Below are 21,312 nucleotides of genomic sequence, written 5' to 3'. Positions count from 1 at the left end.
CCTTTGCAGGATTAGCCAGGCTACTTTCATGAGGTGATAAGTGGCCTGCATAGAGCAGAGGATATCTGATGGAGGCAGCTCTGCACCTGCAGAGCACAGACTGCAGACTGGATAAATCAATCTGGGCTTCAAAGAGAACAGGACAAAAAATAATGCCAGCCAGGCTCACCCCCTCTTCCTGTACCCCTCAGACAGATGGCAGGCAAAGGAAAGGATTGTGCAGAGGATCTGGGGGTGGGTGGTTGCTAATGGAAATTAGCCACACCAGTAGGTTGGTTTAGCCTGGTTATACTCTGCTGGGGAGAAATCCTTTATCTTGAATTTTAAAGTGCAGTGCTTTGTGGGACAAGAAAATGACACACTTTAGAGGAAGCTGTCATGCTTTTGGGTGGCACTCTGTGTCTCATTGGACAGGGGTGTCCCGCATGTCCCTCCAGATCATTGAATAAATATGTGAGAGCTGCATAACAACTTAGATCTGCTGCCTGAAGGAGAAGGAGGACTGCCCTGCTGGAACTCTGGTCTGCACCAAAGGACTGCCCCTACTGCACACTGCGAACTACAGCCCTGCGGACTTTGCATTGCTTCTAAAGGGATTAAGGAGTGGGCTCCCTAAAGGCAACAGGTTAACAGAGCTTCCCTAAACCATCTCCATCAAGACTTCCCTAACCTGGAGTCCGTCCAGTGGACCTTTAAGCATTTGGACAGGTTCCTTGTGGGAATTGTAGTACAAACTCCCAAAGGACCATTTTATGGCTTCTACACTCTTGGATTAGTGTTTTGAATGCTTTGAACCCTCAAGAGGCACTTCAGGAAGAAGTTCCTGAAGTTTGAAAAGATTGGAGCAACTTTTGGAAAAAGCTCCATAAGTGGACCGACCTGCCGTCATGAGTCAAGCTGATGAGTCAAGCCAACTGTCACCCAGCCTGAATTTCAGGTCCGTCCCGCTGAAAGCTACGGAGCTCCAGATTTCCAGGATTTGACCGGGGCCTCACAGAAAAGTGATCCGACGACATTGCATGGAAATTGGCTTGCTGGTGTGGACCGCAACATATTAGGATAAAATCCTCCAGAATGGAGACTAAGTCAGAATGTAACATTTTGACTGACGCCTCCAGTTCAGTGTACTCGAGCAGGGCTCCATCACGGTTGGCCTCAAATTGTGACTTGGTCCCGGTCTAGCGTGACCAGATGTCCCCAGTTGGCGCTATTGGTTTTTAGGCACTACAAGGCACATTTTAAAATGTAATCTTTCAAAATTCATATTGCTGTTCCTTATATTGGATTTTCGTCGTTTTGGTGTCATTTGAAAGATAAAAACATTTCCTATTTTTATAAATTGGTCTCCTATTTTTATTGTGCGTTGTGTCTTACTTATTCACTGTATTGTTGTATTCAAATGCTTTATATACCTTTCACCTCAATTAAGCCTGCTTGTTCGAAACTAGCTACCAAGGGTTGAGTCAGGGGCTAATGTGTTGAGACCTTGACTGGACCTTATGTTGGAGTGGTGGCCTTGTTACTAGCGGTAGGAGCATACTTATCCCTACTAATAACCTAGTTTTCTGTGATACTTTTTGCAGTGGCTTATGAACCCCTGGCCAGAGTATTATGGAAGGGTCATTCACAAAGCAGGTTAGGGTTTCAAAATCCCAGGCTCTTACTTTCACCCTACATGCTGCTGCTGTATGTAAGAGTGCAGCATACCAATTTTGTACCCAGTATCCGTGCAGTCCTCCTAAATGGGGAGTGTCTAGATTATGGATTAAGTGGGATAAACTGAGATTTTCCTCCTGATGCCAACTGCAACTGAACCTGCCCTCGACTGATGTTGAGATTGCACACAATATCATTGGTCTGCCTTGGGATTCTGGTCCATAGAAACATTGATATTATGCTGCACGAACGTTATGATAGAGCAGACACTAAACTTATGGCATCGATTGACAGCCTGCGTACTCTTCCCTAATAAGGGCAAGCTGCTTTGCACTGATTAAAACAATGGTGCTCTTCAGATTTCTCGAACCTTTCATAAACATTCCAAGTATCTTCTTTAGCTTGTTAAGATCTGTACTGATCGAATTTGTGTGAGCAGGCAGACATCCTCAGATCGAATGGGAGATGCTGATGATCCATTCCAGTAAAGGAGGATTTGCCATCTGATTATGAGAGCTAGTTTTATGCAGTACAGTCTCATAACACCATGTATTATACCAGTTGATCCCCTCCATACCACAGTTACTGATAGGAAGATAAGAAAGAACCCTTTGCTCTGGATACAGCGCTAACATGTAGTCTTGGTGGCATACATTGTCAATACAAGGTGTCCCACCCTAACTGGGTTTAGCAGCGGATTGCAGTGGCTGCAGAGGTAGACCCCTTGTACTCTCCAGGCCTCTATAGGACTCCTCCGATCCTGTGGTCATTTGAGCCAAAATCCCACTCCCAGCTTCTTATGGTGGGATTGCAGCACATGAGAGATATCGTCCCTGAGGGGAGATGCTGGTCATTGGAGCAAATCAGAACAAAAGATAATGGGGGTTATTACAACTTTGGAGGAGGTGTTAATCCAGCCCAAAAGTGACGGTAAAGTGATGGATACACCACCAGCCGTATTACGAGTTCCATAGGATATAATGGACTCGTAATACGGCTGGTGGTATATCAGTCACTTTACCGTCACTTTTGGGACGAATTAACACCTCCTCCAAAGTTGTAATAACCCTCAATGCCTCCTCACTCGATATAGTCTTCTATTTTAGAGTGCACATCTTCATGCCAGAGTTATTCTTCCCTTCTGGAGTGAGCCTCAACCCCTACTGTTTCTCTCCACTATGATAGAAAATCTGGACCAATATGGCTTGATTTCCCACATCTATCATGCTTTCCTAGACAACAGGCCTGGTGGGCACTCTTCAGCTAGATAATGATGATGAAGTATTCATATAAGATTAAGGGGGTTATTCTAACTTTGGAGGAGGTGTTAATCCGTCCCAAAAGTGACGGAAAAGTGACGGATTTACCACCAGCCGTATTACGAGTCCATTATATCCTATGGAACTCGTAATACGGCTGGTGGTATATCCGTCACTTTACTGTCACTTTTGGGACGGATTAACACTCCTCCAAAGTTAGAATAACCCCCTAAGTATTTTTTTCTCTGATGTCACAAGCCGGAGGTGTGGTTTTACTAAGGTTATTTTCTTGAATTTGGTTTAGTCCCATCTTCTAGTTTGGTGGTTCTGGTTGGCAGGTTTTACTGCCCTTTAGTTAATTGTTAATTATGGACTCCTTGTCTCCCCTGGAGAGTGGCTGTTTGTTGGGGGGCGGAAACCATCTCTAACAGTGTGTTTAGGGTACAAGATGTAGTATATTTTTAAGATGTGAAGGAGATGAATGTAACACTGCAGTCACCCACGGTCCACTCTTACAAGGGACATCTAGGATCCTGTTAATGGGTAACTTTTTGTGATGGGCAGGAGAAACCCTGAAGTGATCTTGGCTTGCACCTATTTGGTGGGGAGATCTTGGCAGTTGATATTTTGTGGAGAGGGTTTTGTTGGACAGTCTAGAGGGATGGTGAACTGGCATCTAATTTCATGTGATGTTTTACACAAACTGATCTATAATGGTGCCAAGCTTTGAGACATGCTTTGGAGTGTACGAAATGTTGGTAACATAAAGGGTCCTTGTGGGGTTTGTCTGTTTCTTTTTCTTTGCAAATCATCTTACGCCTTTAAAACAAATATAGAAGCCTTTAGTCTAAGACCTTCAAGAAGCCAACATCATCTCCCCCACTCTCTAGTACAAAACCAATGAAAAGTGAGACCTAATAGCGCATTGTACGCTCGAACGCTAGAATGATTGCATTCATGTTTTAACTGTGTATATATTTAATGGAGGGAATCAGAATACACATTTATTACCACTAGTACAGTATGAGCCCTGCATTGTGGTGGGCGTCTTTCTGCTCTGTATTTGAATCTGCTTTTTGTAATAATTCTGATTAGGGGTCACGTTCTCGTATCCATTGCTTCAGATGTCGCAAGACTTAGGCAGCTGTTCAGTCCATGGTTACCTTTAAAATGACATTATGGTTTGTGTACACACAGTCTGACCCATCTCCCGTACCTAGTGCTGAAGTGTGCAGTTTGATGGGCATTCACATATCACAGTGAATTCACAGTGTACCACTTTTGGTACTAGAGTATGTTACTCATCCGTGTAACATGTGTGGGTACATTTTTCTCCAACAGTTGTTGGCGCCTATCTGAAAAAAGAGGCCGTCTGCACAAATCGTATTCTTTTGGGGTTACATTTTCTTGCACATGGTCATTGGGGTCTTTCTAAGTTGAACCTTATTTCTTTGTAAAAAATTAACTGAACAACTTTAAAATGCCATAGTTTATAGCTGCAATTATTTGCAGTTTTTTTGCATCGACGCGTCAACGTTTGCCATATTTAGGGCAGAAACCTTTTGTCACACACTTAAAAAACAATCGTCCTAGTCGCTTTAAAGCTATTTATCTATTCTTCCCTCAAGGTGATCGGAACTGAGGATAGGCAATCCGTTTTAAGTCCTTAATGTATGTGTAATGTTTTTTGTATAAATAAAAAAACACGAGTACATGATACCTCCAATTAACAGTGTAGGATTTCTGAACAAGAAATCGTGTAACTTGTATACCCTACAAATAATAGAAAATGTGTTGCTGATACCTTTTGCGTTTTTTTACACGTTCTGTTTCTAGCTGAGAACGCCAGACGATCAAACAAAATGTCTTATTTACTTTAAAATGTTTTTACACAGGAAAATCAAAAGTCATCCTATATTTTTATTCTATTTTTTCAGCAAAGCCCTTTCCTGAAGGGTGCTAATTATATTCCTGGGAATAATGTTATATATGAAAAGACTATCACAAGACTTGATGCTCCTCCAAGTACTGAACAGGTGAATCAGGTAAAAACTTGTTTTATTTTACAATAAATGTACCAATCTGCTTTCTTAAACATCTTGAAACTGGTATAGGTGCGAACTTTCTCCTCGCACTTTTTCAGATGTAAACAAAAAAGCTGTGCCATTTCATCACAGATGCTGTGACTTATAGCTCTGTCATTTTTATTATTTTAATTTATTGTACATATGGCTTTGATCTTCGATGCACTCTTTTGGAGTACCGAGGGGTGCACCTGGCTGCAGATTTGCCATGCTGAGCAGTCAATTAATCAAATAAATTCGCATTTGTAATTTGTTCTTGTTTCTGTGACTTAGGAGCCAGTTTTTGATACTCTTCTATTTTAGTCAGTTCCAAGAAGGATATTAAAAAGTGTTATTGTAAATCAGCACTCACGCTGAATGTAAGCTATTTGAGAAGTTTATGTTCTCCCTGACTGGGACCAGTGGCCATGTGTCAGCTCTGTAAGTGGTTATGACAATGGTCACGTGGCTCATAGCATTGACTAGAGGATCATCGTTTGGATCCTCACATTATTGAAGTAAAGAGTCTTCTGAATTCTATGACACCACATTTTCAGGACGGTAGTGAAGACAGCCACCAAAGAACTAATTGTGTAAGCCTGTGTAGTACTGTACGGAGAAAAGCATTTAGACGCTTTAAGACTTGTCACATACTGTTTGCTGGAGGACCATTCTACTTGAAGGAAGCAGTATGCACTGCATTTATGATTTGCAGCTCATTGGTTGGATTATGCTTTTCAATGTGCACACATGGATTATGCTTTTCAAGGTGCACACATCTACATCGTTTCCTTTGGCCAAAACAGATGTTTGCACAAGTTCAACTCTTTATGAGCGAAGAGCAGATAGATTCATTAGACATAAATAACACTGTTGGTCAGCTGCGGTCCCACCTCCATGGGTGTCACTCAGTGTATCTATTTCAGTATGGGCTCCAAAATGTAAGGTGGTCCAGGATGAAATAGATCTTATGTATAAAGCCAAACTACCTTGAGACGACCCCGATAGAGTCATCAGGTGGAGGCAGCCTTGTTGTCCACTTAGCCAGTCTGCTTGCTCAGAAGCACGCCAGCAAGAGTCTTGTCAACTGCTGTGCAACAAAAAACAGTAATGATGTTTAATGTGGTCAGAGGGCCAGTCTTCGCATCACAGATGGGAAAGGAAACCCTATTGCGTGATAGAGCATGCAAGAGTGAATAGCACAAGGAAGCAGCAACCTCCTAGGAACAGAAGATGAGGCGCAATGGAAGTTGTACCCCAGTTTTTGGGCTTGTGTCCCACTCATCTGTAAATGTCGCATATAGATCTGCTCTCAAGATAAGAGTCGAGCAATAGAAGCTAGTTGGGTTTGAGATAAACAGCGGAGCCTGCAGTCTGAGGAGAGGTTAGTTGTTCTGATGCTGCAGAGGAATGAGTTGAAGAAAAGATGTAATAATTTTGCTGTCTGAACTGTGCGCATTACTAATTTTAACATTCTTTTGCAGGTTTCATGTTGTAATTATGTTGTGATCCATGACAATGGACAGCAGTGCTTAATTTGTTAAATCCTGGGTTTCCGAATATGAGGCTAAATCGTCTTGATTTCATATGGTGCCTATTTATTTTATCAAGCAAAACTTCTTGCCTCTTTATCCTAGTCTTCTACTCTTTCACCCCGACTTTTTAGGTCGAGCGTATACGTTGGACCTTGTGTATATTTTTAGTGTACTTCTTCTGGCTTAAAGCAATTTCATTTGTTGATTGCAGTGTCCTTTAAAAATTCTTGCTCGCTAGTGGTTAGTTCTGCCTTTTTCTCCCTTCTATTTCTGTTTCATAGCAGTGACCAACTACTGTTTTTTATACTTTGGCTTCTTTATTTGTTGCTGTGATGGACTACTTTGGCATTTCTTTGTTGCTGCCTTTTCACTGTGGGTGCTTTAGGATGGTAGTTGCCTGAGTTTTACTGCAGCATTCCGTTCCTCCTGCCAAGCCCCTGACATTTGTTTTGGCCACACACTTCTGCCCTCACATGCTGGCTCTAGAGAGGAATACTCGAGCTTCCCTGAAAATATCCCTTCACGCTTGAACAAGTCAGACAATTAAAGCCATATAAAGACGGGCACAGTGCTCCTGACTTCCTGCACCACATTCCCTTTCATTTATGTTTTTGAGGTGTCCTGCTTGTGAGTTGTAATTGGTACTTGTGTTAAGATGCTCCAATACCTTCAGATCGAGTTAACCTATATAAAACTAATGTCCCGCACCCCTTCCTTTACACACACCAGTCACCTCCGCCCCATTGCACTTTACTCTTGCCCTTTCCCCTCTCTATTTGTCTTTCTCCCCACACCAGGATAGCTTCCATCTGTCTGTTTACGCAGGGATCCACTTGCCACTGTTTGAGTGTGAAAGGCAGGGACGAAATCACAGACTCCCCTCCCAGCTCTCTGCTGAGAGCAGCACTTATATCGCTTTTGTCTCGATAGATGCTTGTGAAGATAATAACGGAGGCTGCTTAGCCTACGCAGCATGTAAGAGAACTACCCCTGGCAACTGATTATGGGCCTACAACCCAGCATACAAAGGGGATGGAGTTGTATGCCCAGGTAAGAGTCTGTGTCATAAATGTGGGCAAGCATGCCCGGTGCAACCACGTCCAAACCATACCTTGTGCAACAATAACCCAAAAAGTCGCTCTTACAGGTCATCAAACATTTGTAAGAAACATGCTTTAGCTATGCTACTTTATGGATTTATTCTGTTTCTTGTTTGTGTTTTTTCTTTATCCTTATCTGATCACAGAAATCAGGTCACTGTTGGACGTACTTAGGTGCTGGGCACTAAATACATAATCAGAATCTTTACAACTAGGCTAATTCTCATTTGAATGGAGTTTGCAGTCCAGAAGAAGGTTTATTTTTGTCACAAACGGCCTGCCGACTTAGCTTTAGCCATCCCTGCTGCGATGGTGTGGCCTATGGAGGTGGTGATATTTTGGACTCCTACCCCCCCCCCCCCCCCCCCCTTATCCCTCTAACATCGCTACTGGTGAGGGTTACCCTTGTGTGTATTTTGCTGTTGGGAACCTTTACCTACAAATATTGGCGTGCCTTTAAGAAAACACGTATGATGTTACAAGAAAGAAAAACAATCTTCACATCTATGCTAATTCTCTCTTTTATTCAGAATAGATGTGTGTTTAAAAAAAAAAAAATCTGCAAAGGATTTACCCATGATGTTGTGTGAGGATTAAAATGTTTCTGCAGTTGGCTTAAAAAGCAGTTGTGTACGTAAAAGCGGTTAGGCTATGTTTAGCAGGTCTGCACTTAGTTACAGGCTTTCACCGTATATTTTTGCAAAACAAAAATGACCAACAAGGAGTCTGAAGTCCCACAAGAAGGTTGCCTATTTTATACTTTGGTTAGGATAGGCGAGAGCTATGCCATATACAAGAGGACATTAGCCTAATTGTTAAGATCGCTATCGCTGTTAAAGTTAGCATATGTGTGTGTTTTTTCCATGTAAATATGGTGCTATTTGCCCAATTTAAGGTATGTGAATCTTTGCACAGAGACTCTGATTTTTTTTCTCCTAAATTGCTTATTTTTTTTTGGAGGTTCGGCTTATTGAAAGCTATAATGTAGTGTAGCATAGTGAAATAATTATACTATTATTGTAGTGAACAGCAAAGGAACACTCAAAAGGGTAGGTTTCCTTTAAACAAACAAAACCTCATATAAAGAGAACTAATACATCATAAATGATGCGTGCTATGCTCTTTAGCACTCGAAAACAGCTTAGTCCTCATGCAGCGCTGCACTGTTGACATATATCAATAATAAAGGGCAACTTCTGGAGTATTTTTTCTTCTGATGCTATTGTGCCAAAACAGACTTGATTATGTACTGTATGGTGGGAAGCACTCACCTACCTGGCACCTTTCTTTCTTAAAAAGTAAGACATGACACTAGAACGGAGTTTCAGTAACTTATATTGCACAACTGTTCACCAAGCTACACTTACAACAGAAAAACAGCTTATTAGTAATCACATAGGAGAAACCTAATGCATTTACCAATGCTTTCCTAAAAGGAAGGTAAGTGGAAGTTCTTTATTTATACGCAGGGCCACTGGAAGTATGTAGCAGAGAGGACCAAATTATGCAGCAGGGTTGACCAATTTAAGTCGCAAGAAAAGTCCAGTTATGCAATTACAACGCCAATAGATCCAGCTCAAGCAAATTTGAGACCTATTTGTAGGACGTTGGCTCTGTATGCACTATTTCAAAGTAAGGAATAGTATGCACAGAGTGCAAGGGTTCCCCTTAGAGGTAAGATAGTGGCAAAAAGAGATAATACTAATGCTCTATTTTGTGGTAGTGTGGTTGAGCAGTAGGCTTATCAAAGGAGTAGTGTTAAGCATTTGTTGTACACCCACAGGCAATATATGAGGAACACACACTCAGAGACAATTCCAGGCCAATAGGTTTTTGTATAGAAAAATATATTTTCTTAGTTTATTTTAAGAACCACAGGTTCAAGATTTACATGTAATACTTCAAATGAAAGGTATTGCAGGTAGGTACTTTAGGAACTTTGTATTAGCAAAATAGCATATACAGTTTTCACATAAATGACATATAGCTATTTTAAAACTAGACACAGTGCAATTTTCAACAGTTCCTGGGGGAGTAAGAGTTTGTTAGTTTTTGCAGGTAAGTAAACCACCTACGGGGTTCACGTTTGGGACCAAGGTAGCCCACCGTTGGGGGTTCAGAGCAACCCCAAAGTTACCACACCAGCAGCTCAGGGCCGGTCAGGTGCAGAGGTCAAAGTGGTGCCCAAAACGCATAGGCTTCAATGGAGAAGGGGGTGCCCCGGTTCTAGTCTGCCAGCAGGTAAGTACCCGCGTCTTCGGAGGGCAAACCAGGGGGGTTTTGTAGGGCACCGGGGGGGACACAAGTCCACATAGAAAGTACACCCTCAGCAGCACGGGGGCGGCCGGGTGCAGTGTGCAAACAAGCGTTGGGTTTTCAATAGAAAGCAATGGGAGACCAAGGAGTCTCTTCAGCGATGCAGCCAAGGGGGGGAGGGCTCCTCGGGGTAGCCACCACCTGGGCAAGGGAGAGGGCCACGGGGGGTCGCTCCTGCACTGGAGGTCGGATCCTTCAGGTCCTGGGGGCTGCGGGTGCATTGTCCCTACCAGGAATCGGGTTCTTAGAAGCAGGCAGTCGCAGTCAGGGGGAGCCTCGGGATTCCCTCTGCAGGCGTCGCTGTGGGGGCTTGGGGGGTGGGCAACTCTGGCTACTCACGGTCTCGCAGTCGCCCGGGAGTCCTCCCTGAAGTGTTTGTTCTCCACAAGTCGAGCCGGGGGCGTCGGGTGCAGAGTGTCAATTCTCACGCTTCCGGCGGGAAACGCAAGTTGTTTCAAAGTTGCTTCTTTGTTGCAAAGTTGCAGTCTTTGGTGAACAGAGCCGCTGTCCTCGGGAGTTCTTGGTCCTTCTAGTTGCAGGGCAGTCCTCTGAGGCTTCAGAAGTCGCTGATCCCTGGGGAGAGCGTCGCTGGAGCAGTGTCTTTAGAAGTGGGGAGACAGGCCGGTAGAGCTGGGGCCAAAGCAGTTGGTGTCTCCATCTTCTCTGCAGGGTTTTTCAGCTTAGCAGTCCTCTTCTTCTTAGGTTGCAGGAATCTGAGTTCTTAGGTTCTGGGGAGCCCCTAAATACTGAATTTAGGGGTGTGTTTAGGTCTGGGGGGTTAGTAGCCAATGGCTACTAGCCCTGAGGGTGGCTACACCCTCTTTGTGCCTCCTCCCTAAGGGGAAGGGGGGAGGCACATTCCTATCCCTATTGGGGGAATCCTCCATCTGCAAGATGGAGGATTTCTAAAAGTCAGAGTCACCTCCGCTCAGGACACCTTAGGGGCTGTCCTGAATGGCCAGTGACTCCTCCTTGTTTTTCTCATTATCTCCTCCGGCCTTGCCGCCAAAAGTGGGGCCGTGGCCGGAGGGGGCGGGCAACTCCACTAGCTGGAGTGCCCTGGGGTGCTGTAACAAAGGGGGTGAGCCTTTGAGGCTCACCGCCAGGTGTTACAGTTCCTGCAAGGGGAGGTGATAAGCATCTCCACCCAGTACAGGCTTTGTTACTAGCCACAGAGTGACAAAGGCACTCTCCCCATGTGGCCAGCAACATGTCTGGTGTGTGGCAGGCTGCTAGAACTTGTCAGCCTACACGGATAGTCGGTTAAGGTTTCAGGGGGCACCTCTAAGGTGCCCTCTGGGGTGTATGTTACAATAAAATGTACACTGGCATCAGTGTGCATTTATTGTGCTGAGAAGTTTGATACCAAACTTCACAGTTTTCAGTGTAGCCATTATGGTGCTGTGGAGTTCGGGCATGACAGACTCCCAGACCATATACTCTTAGGGCTACCCTGCACTTACAATGTCCAAGGTTTTGCTTAGACAATGTAGTGGCATAGTGCTCATGCACTTATGCCCTCACCTATGGTATAGTGCACCCTGCCTTAGGGCTGTAAGGCCTGCTAGAGGGGCGACTTATCTATACTTCATAGGCAGTGTGAGGTTGGCATGGCACCCTGAGGGAAGTGCCATGTTGACTTAGTCGTTTTCTCCCCACTAGCACACACAAGCTGGCAAGCAGTGTGTCTGTGCTGAGTGAGAGGTCCCCAGGATGGCATTAGACATGCTGCAGCCCTTAGAGACCTTCCCTGGCATCAGGGCCCTTGGTACCAGGGGTACCAGTTACAAGGGACTTACCTGGATGCCAGGGTGTGCCAATTGTGGAAACAAAAGTACAGGTTAGGGAAAGAACACTGGTGCTGGGGCCTGGTTAGCAGGCCTCAGCACACTTTCAAATCAAAACTTAGCATCAGCAAAGGCAAAAAGTCAGGGGGTAACCATGCCAAGGAGGCATTTCCTTACACTATTGCATTGCAAATGTTTGTTTTCTTTGTCACAGTTTAAGTATACATTCCACTTTATTTATTTACATGTGTTGTTTGAAGGAAAGTCAGTGTATGGTGCTGTTGCAATGTTTTTAACATCCATGGGGACCTCTTTTAACTTGAGAATGGTGGAAATACAATTTGAAACTTACATGGAGACATAAAATGCGCATAAACTTTTGAATACAGAGAAAGACCACTTTATCTGTAACTACATAGAGGTCAGAGAGCAGCCTATAACTCTACCTTTGTTACCGGCTGCTACAGAAGATTAGTTGATGGTGAATATGAAGAGGGACGTGTATGAGTTTTGGAACATTGCACAGTGCGATGTATCTGGTGATGGAACGGTATGTTTCATATCGGAGTACAATGTACACATCATTATGTGTCATCCAAACATAAGTTATTCCCATCCGGAAGCCGCCAACATCTAATTGTTGTTTGTGAAATTGAAAACTATGAAGATCGTTCCTCATTGACTTTCAGAACCACTTTGCAGTAGGCAGTGGCTGTCATGGAAGAGTTGGAAAAGAAGAAAAGTCAGGTATGTGTGGTGAAATAAAGAAATATTTCTACGCCGGCACCACACTCAAACTCAAACCTAAACTCCAGAGAATCCAGAACTAAGCCGCACGCCTCGTCCTTAGGCTCCCCCGCCACGAACTAATCTCACCACACCTCAAATCCCTTCACTGGCTCCCCATAGACCAGAGAATCACATTCAAGATCCTCATCCACGCACACACATCCCTCCACAACACCGGCCCAACCTACCTCAATGAAAGAGTTAACTTCCACACGCAACCTCCGATCAGCCGACCTCGCCCTAGCCACAGTCCCCCGCATCCAATGCACCACATCAGGAGGCAGGTCTTTCTCCTACCTCACCCCCAAACCCTGGAACTCCATCCCCACCGACCTTCGCAAAATCAAAGACCTACTGGTCTTCAGAAAGGACCTCAAAACATGGTTGTTCGATCAGTGACCCTCCCTGCCCCCCTCTGATTTACCCCCCCCCAGCGCCTTGAGACCCTCACGGGTGAGTAGCGCGCTCTACACATTTTTTTGATTGATTGATTGATTGATTGATGGGAGAAGAGTAGACCTAAAAAGCGGAGGGAATGAATCTTTATGGAACGGTCATGGTGAAAGTAGAATTAAAGTTTGTTATCCAAATGGTAGTATAATACCTGCCAAAGTTTAAGAAATTGTCTAAAAAAACAAGGACAACATCTCAGTGGCTCAGAAAGATGAACTTACCTTAATATATGTGCATACTGGAAAAACGCATGGGTATTGCATCATTTTTTAAGGATTTAGGCTCACCATTTACAATTTGGGATAAAAAAATTATTTGATCAGCTCTGTTTTTGGAAAATAGGATGATTGTGTTCTAGAAACAAAATGCTTTCATAATGCAGTTGTTTTGCTCTGCTTTAATGGCATTAAGGTTGTGGGAAAAACAATTAGGGAATATTACAGTTTGAGATGTCTTAACCTTGGGGTGTGACATCACAGATTGTTGAGCTTGGAATTGTAACAGTGGGAGAGATAAGTGTGTTCTTCCCGAACAATGTCCTCTGAAACAGGTAGTTGAGCTGATAAGTAGTGAGGACAGTAAGTATATTGAGAATTTTTTTTATTTTTTATTTGAAGTTACTGCACAAGAAAAACAATCCATTTGAGATAATGGAAGAAACAATCCAGTGAATAATCATGTACAGAAAGGCAGTGTAGGACAATTAATTATTAGTTGGGTGGGAATCCACCACAAGTAATACAGACACCAACCTGTTAGATCTAGTCAAAGGTTTAAGCAATTAAAATCTGAGCTCATGCGCTTCTAGCTATGGCTCAAAGCAGACAAGCTTAACGTAAACAAAATGTGTAAAGCATTTTTAAGTACCAAAACGATAAAAAAAGTTACCAACACAACTCAATAACAATCCTGCCCCAATCTATAAAAGTAAAGTACAATTTAATAAACAAAATGACAACAAATTGACAAAAATCAGTGAGTGGAACTGGAGTTATGAATCTTTAAATATTTAATTGAAAAAGGGGGCAAGAGGAAATAGAGCGCCAATGATGGTCTATGGTCGCAGTTGGCTGGGACCCAAGCAAAATCTCTTGCTGACCACAATGGAGCTTTGGTCAAGAAGTAGTTTTCTCGGTCGCAGATTTTATCTTCGGACTAAGTCTCTGAAAATGGAAAGTCAAAATCCTCCAGCAGGGCAAGTTTGGATGCTGTATCTGAGAAGAGTTCCAGAAGGGGAATAGGCATTGGACGAGGTCCTTCTGAAGCTGTGGTTTGTGCGGAAAAGCTTGAAGCAGGAACATTTAAATTTCATGCCCAGACGAGTCCTCTTGTTGGTCTGATATTTATTGTGCCCTTGTCTGTTTAAAATTTCTATGCCAGGCTTAGTCTCTTTTTTGGAGTTCAGAATACTCCAGCAGGAATAGGTTGCAGGCTGTATCTGACGAGAGTTTTCACAAGGCCAGATATGTTCTCACAGAAGGCCATCTGAAATTAATCTTTTGCTGCACCATGAGGTAGAAATATGTTTCTTCAGCCCAGCGAAGTCCTGCCCTGAGCAGATTATTTTGGGTGGCTGGTCTTGGTCTTCCAAAGGCCTGGAAGTCGGAGAAAGTCCCAACTTTTCAGAGATGTTAGGAGAAGGCTAGTGAAGCACAATCCAGGGTCTCAAGACCTGAGGCTCAGTATTTAAATGTTGAGACTCACTGCAGCAGAGGGCCACCAGCAGGATCCAGTCCAGGTCCAGTTGCAACTGTTCAGGTAGGAACTTATGGAAAAGTCCTCTTGCAACTCATTGTGTCCCTATAGTCATACAGAAGGTTGGCCAAATGACCCTTGGAGAACACTTCTTTGTCCTGGTACAAGGGGAAACAGGTCCAGCTCTTTATGTCTCCTCACAAGTCTCAAATACCAGGTGCAGTCCTTCTATTCTTCCACAGGTCTAGAAAGTGGTTTAAGATTAGTAACTTTGAGTACTAAGTAATACTTTGCCCCAGCTAGTAGGTGGTTATAATCCCTAGCTTCTGACTGACAAATGTTATACAAGTTCCCAGGGGCAATCCTACCCCTTTTATAGTTGATCCTGTTTGCACTGTTGCAAACAATCCTACAGTGCACCTTACTTTCAGTCGAGATGGGGAGCCCTTCTACTTTTGTGCAGAGTCTGTTTGCCCACCCAGAGGTGTGGCCTGGATAATGAGCAGTCCCTTCCTCTGAGGTCACTGAAAAGTATCTCTGGGGATAGCTCTCATCCCACTGGGTTTGGTGCCAGCCTGACTGGGGACAAAGACCGGTCCTTTCCAGGTGTTACCTGGCATATACTTGTGACAGGGCAGGCCCCTTCATTTGAAATTAATGACATTTCTGAGCCCACCCCAACTGGTCTTGCTGCTAGGGTCAGAAAATCACCACCCCATTCCCAGGCCAGTGTCTCTGCTCTGGGGGCAGTTCTCACACCTCATTAAGGTCAAGGACTTGCTGGACAGCTGCTGGAGAGCTAATGTAAATTTGCCTCTAGGAGTGTCAGGCAGGGAAAGGGTAGCTTTCTAAAAGTTAGTTTAACTAAATGTTTATTTAAAAAAAGACTTCAACGCTGAATTTGGGTTTTAATAAACATTTAAAAAGAGTGGTTGCATTTTTTTTAAATCTGGTTCCAAACTCAAGATACAGAATAAATATTTTAAAATGTACTCTAGCTTTGTCGTAGGACTCCCAGGGCCTTCCATAGTTAAAGTCGCTTTTGGGAGAATAACACTAATAATGTATGGTGACATTACATTTCTACATGTCTTATGTGAAAATACAACACACCTTACCTTATGAGCCCAAAGTCCTACATAGGGTTGACATTTTAATATTTAAAATATAGGTTTTTCCCTTGTCAAAATGCAGTTGGCTACATTTGTAGGTATGACTCCATGTTTTCCTTGGTGCACTAGTGGGTAACACAATAAGTGCTGCAGCTGAAGGTGACATTTAACTTTCAATGCCATAGGTGTATTTTCTGCACCATGTACCTTGGTCTTATAAGAAAATTAAATATTCCAATTTGGAGTTAGCCAATTACCTATGTTCTAGGTGTAAGAGCACATGCACTAAGACCTGGAAAGGAGTATCCTATTGCAAAGAGTAAAAAAACAGCGGCCCCTGTCCTAAAAGGTTGGGGTGAGCATGCAAAAAATTGCACTTTCTCACAGGTGGCCAAAATGAAGGTGTGATAGAGGAAATATTGGTGCAATGGATCAGGAGGATCTTCAGAATCAACATACATATATTAAAGAAGTTTGTGGCATGAGGAATGTTTGTAAGAATCTAGAAAATAAGTATGTGAATGAGCTACAGTTACTTTACGGGGTTTGTGAAGGAACTGTACCTCAGTATTTAGCAGGTAATGTCTAACATTGTGTGGCTATCCAGTTATCTAAAAAATACTTGTAGGTATGGCACATGTACCAGTTTGCGTCATACGTTATAAAGAGAAGGGTATTGTTGGAGGAGAGTGAAGATTTGGTATTCAAATTAGAGTTTAGATGTAGATGCTATAAATGGTGTAGAAGTGGAGCAACAGACGTGGCAAAGAAAAGAGAGTTAGCATGATGTGGTTGATGTGTTAAATAAACAAGAACTGTATAGGAGTGCTACATCTATAAAGAAAGTGATAGGGGTCTGCACTAAACCTGTTAATTTAAAGAACGTTACTGACAGATGCCTGCTGGACTGTAACAACAATTTAGGGATTGATTGTTATATTACAGATAAGGAGTGATGTGTCTTTGTGTGCGTACTGCTTTATTGTGATTGAAATTATTAATTTATTGAGATCAGAGTAGGCCATGTATTGTGGCTTGTGTGTGTCGTCTCATGACTTCTGAACGTCTACTGTAAGAAAGCTCTAGGAAATGCTTGCATTGGAATGTGTTTGGGAGCACGGTCTCACCAGTTGTTTTGCTGAGGTTGATTTGTGGTTCTGTTTATTGGGAGCTACTGCATAAACACTGTTCACACACCTCTGTGACCATGTGTTCTAGGTGCTCCTAACAATGTGATTTATTTCATTTGCATAGGAAAAACACATCCATGTAACTACAGGAGTCTCTGTAAACGAAGTCCATGAAAATGTTCAGCAACAGAGGACGGGATCTTATCAATCATCAGAGCAGGTGAGACCAAATTTCAATTTCCCATACTCAGTACAATACCAGGGGTGTATCCTTTAGCAAACTGGTTAAATGTATTAGCCATGCCGTTTTTTCAGAGAGAGCTGAAAACCGTGGTTTTCTAGTGAACGATACTGTTGTTTCCTTATGTTGAACAGTGTGCCGAAATGCCAGTAGTTTGAATCAATTTGCTGTTTTGTGCTCCTGCTCACATATTTTATAAGAAATGTGTATGAATATATAGAAATATCTAACTTTGCATATGACAAAGATACAAACCTGCTGTTCTTTTTGTGTCTTATGTCTCAGACCAAAAAACATCCCCTTTTATGAACTACAACATTTTAGCTCAGCAGACCCCCCCAGAAGAAATGAGAGAACAGAATTATTTCACAAACTTCCAAAAACAATTACCTAGTCGATGTCGGGCTTTAGCCACATCACACAATAAAATAATAGACTGAGGGGGTTATTACAACTTTGGAGGAGGTGTTCATCCGTCCCAAAAAGTGAAGGTAAAGTGACGGATATACCACCAGCCGTATTACGAGTCCATTATATCCTATGGAACTCGTAATACGGCTGGTGGTATATCCGTCACTTTACCGTCACTTTTGGGAAGGATTAACACCTCCTCCAAAGTTGTAATAACCCCATGAGTGTTGAAACTTTTCAAACATTCACCTTCAATCACAGACCTAGATTTAATACATTGTTATTTTGCTTACCACATCACCCCAGCTTGGACCAACCCATAAGCAAATCAGCCTTGAGCCTGGCTGATGAGGGATGATTCCCCAAAACTGGTCCCAGGATGCTTGTTTCCAGTCCGGGGAGGACTTGGCCTGGCAGTTCGGGCTTGACTGTTCTCATGGGGCGCAGGGTCAAAACCGATTTGCATATGGCTGGGTCCAAACTGGGGTGGCATGGTGAGCAAAAGAATGATGGATTTAACTTAAATGTGTGACTTGGGGTGAGTGTTTGAAAAGTTTCAGGACTCAGTCCATCATCCTTTTGTGTTGCTGAGGTCAGGCTTTAACCAGTTTAACTCAAATTAAAGGACTTCATTCAACAGAGCAAGTGCATGCTGAACCAAATTTTTATTGACAAATACTTCCCTAGGGTACAGGCAGTGAAAGATTATCTTTGCGAGATTATAGATGAGGAACTATTGGTATAACTTTCTGTAGAGCATACTGTTTATCAGAGTATTTACATTTACAGCACATCAGAAAAAAGAGAAAAAAACTAATATGTTTCTCTTGGTCATATCATATAATTAATTTTCCACAGTTGATGCTGATAGACTAAATATATACTTGAAATTTGATGTCTTGCAGAAAATAGAGCTTTTGCCGTAATGTTTTTTCAATCGATATACATCCGTTGCACATTTATCCATGGGAGATTTTTTCTACTTTTTCACTCTGACAAATAGTACCCCTTTTCCTATGTATTTTGGAGAACCTTTTGTCTTACTTGGTTAAAATGATGACTGTTATATGTTAGTTTTGTGCACCATCAAAATCAAATACACAATCACCGTTTGGAAGTAATGTTCAAAAGATTTTGAAGTGAACTCCACTTAATTGATGCATTGGCCAAGACAGTGCAACAATATCAGAAATAACAAGTTATGATTAATGCCCACTTACAGGCTCTTTGCAATGATGTAGCATTTTCATTGTGCTTACGTACTCTACACTTGAGAAGGAAAATTAAGTTATTTAAAACAAGACCACCAAGATATTGTTGGAAGATTGGAGTTCATCCATGAAGAACTCCTGATTAGATGCATGTTAGACCTACATGCACATTATCTAGTATGGAAGAGTTGAGTAGAGGCGGATGAAAACAGAAAAAAAACATTGCAAGTGGACATATCAGTATGAGAAAGATTGAAGATTAAAACTGAACTATATAAATATTCTTACAAATTTTGTCTATTTACCTTATTAGATATCTGGTCATCTCAAAATAAGAAAGAGGAGGGTGTTCGGCAGTTTGGCTAGGATTATGGAATACACTTTTCAAGTTTTTATTTTCTGGAGCTTTTGACACTAAACCTCAAGACTTCACCTGGGATTTTAAAACTTTTTTGGGATCCTTGTTCATACATGTGGAATTTAATAAAATATCCACTTATCCATGGGACAGTTTGCTTCTTAGATCTACTTATTCTGTGAAAAATTCTACTTGTCCCTTCGGTGCCACGTAGTGTGGTGACAAATTATGGGAGCTCTGATAATTTCTCTCTGATTATGCCAGGGCTACTACTATAGTAGGTTTTGACTTCCTGCAATTTCAATCCCTACTATAGTAACTTCCTTATTTTGCCACCTTTCTACAGATCTACATACTGAGGCTGGAAGAAGAAGTATAGTTCCAGGGCTGGAATGCCTTTGAGTCTGCAAACCTACTAACTTCCGTGCTTTAAGGCATATACCATTGGTGCACTTTTTGTGACTTTCTTTAGGAATTGGTTCTGTAATTAGGTCTGGCGTTAACAAAGACATTTTCTTTTTATTAAACTTCTATTTTTCTCTCTATCGGCTGGCTTTACTGTGAGTGATCGCATTCTGCTCTTCCACAAGGACCATATTGACACACAAAGTAGTTTTGTTCAGTACGAGGAACTACTGTGGCAATCACTGGTGTAACAAAACTGGAGGGGTCTCCCCCGCAAAGAACATGGCCGCCCCCTTCCCCCAATCCAGGCTCACTCAGGGCAGGTGCTGTGCTGAGGGGGCCCGTGGGGCCTTTGTTACACCACTGGTTGCAGGCAATGTGTGCTTTTTGAGAAGAAAATCTTTCTTTTTTTCTATTTGCCAGTGTTTGTTACAATGGTGAGGGCCGGGCAGCTCCCACAATAATAAAGTGTTACAAAAGCCATGTCGTAAGATGACATGCATTGACTAAACTAAAAGACTCTAAAAAAAAATGTTGGATAGGTTGGCTTTGCCAGTGCTTGTTTATTTTCATGCTTCCCATAATGATTTTCCATTAGGAATATTTTTTGGAAATAGTAGCATGCATCAACACATTTGACTAAATGATGCTTCAAAGAAATAGCACCTAAAATATCATAGTGGCAAAACGTTTTTTTCCTACTTGCATTTTTTTCTGAACATTTTATTTTCAAAGCAAAGAATAATCACTCTTGCTTACAAGCTTCTGCAAATATTTGCATCTAATCAGAGAGCATTCTGGGAGCATTATACTTAGCCTCATATTGTTAAACTTTTCAAACGTGTGGTTTTCCTGGAACCACTGTCAGTAATGCAGTGTGATCTTAAAACATTTATTTACAGCGCTCACCCTAACAATGAAGGCTTTCCATTAAGGAACCATAAATACAAGTTTGAACAGCATATAGACAAATGGACACACACATTACCTCAACTGCAGACAGTTCCCTTCCCTGTACACTGGCAGCCAAAGAATTTGTGCTGCAGGGGGTTGGGCCTACTTGTCCAAAGGACAAAATAAACATGAAAACTTGTTGCCCTTGACCCCAAACAATGTCCTGGGTGTCAGGCGAGAGGAATTCCACATCCCTGCTTGTTGGCTTCAGCATCCCGCTATCCAGATTAATGATTTGGAATTCCATACAAGAGACCTAGGCCCACATTAAGATGTTGGTGGTCCCACCACGAGACTCCAAATGCCGCAGGGAGGACACCACCGCCATGCCGGTGGCAACCCCCACACCCTCTTACAATGTTACTGCCGGGCTGACTAGTGCGAACATTGTAATAGAACCTTTCCGCCGGTCAGTCCAGCGGGAACAGTGCTACGACATAGGACTTGGCTCCCGTAAGGAAGCCAAGTCCTATACTGTAGGATAGAGTGATGCCGAATAGCAACGCAGACAGTGGGCGTTCTGACTGTGCCCGGCAGGGGGGGCCCCAGCACACCCTTAACACCAGCCTTTCATTGCCAGTCAAACAGCCATGGAAAGGCTGGCGGTAAGGGAAGTTGTAATCAGTCAGATGGCGCTGAGTTCAGCGCCACCCTGGCTGAGTACAACTCCGACCACCGTCATGCCGTCTGGAACCATGTTTCCAGTGCAAACTGTGGTTCCCTTGTGGGTTTGCCTGCCAGGGTTCTGATTGGGAAGTCGGACTGCCAGGAGTGTGGCGGTATAACCGTCAGCACAAGTGTGGCGGTCTTCGGACTGCCACTCTCGTAATGAGGGTC

The 21,312-nt window shown here is 42.8% G+C and overlaps 1 protein-coding gene across 5 annotated transcripts in view; it reads left to right on the top strand.

Moving 5' to 3' along the window:
* The window catches only part of POF1B (POF1B actin binding protein), a 268,805-nt gene that overhangs the window by 85,783 nt on the left and 161,710 nt on the right, over positions 1-21,312 (top strand). For all 5 annotated transcript variants that reach the window (XM_069212651.1, XM_069212643.1, XM_069212647.1 and 2 more), the window contains exons 4-5: positions 4,853-4,960; positions 17,020-17,115. In XM_069212651.1, coding sequence (XP_069068752.1) covers positions 4,853-4,960; positions 17,020-17,115 — 204 coding nt within the window. The remainder of the gene's footprint in view (positions 1-4,852; positions 4,961-17,019; positions 17,116-21,312) is intronic.

Source organism: Pleurodeles waltl, chromosome 2_1 (assembly GCF_031143425.1).
Source record: "Pleurodeles waltl isolate 20211129_DDA chromosome 2_1, aPleWal1.hap1.20221129, whole genome shotgun sequence".
NCBI lineage: Eukaryota > Metazoa > Chordata > Amphibia > Caudata > Salamandridae > Pleurodeles > Pleurodeles waltl.
This window is presented reverse-complemented; position numbering and strand designations above follow the sequence as displayed.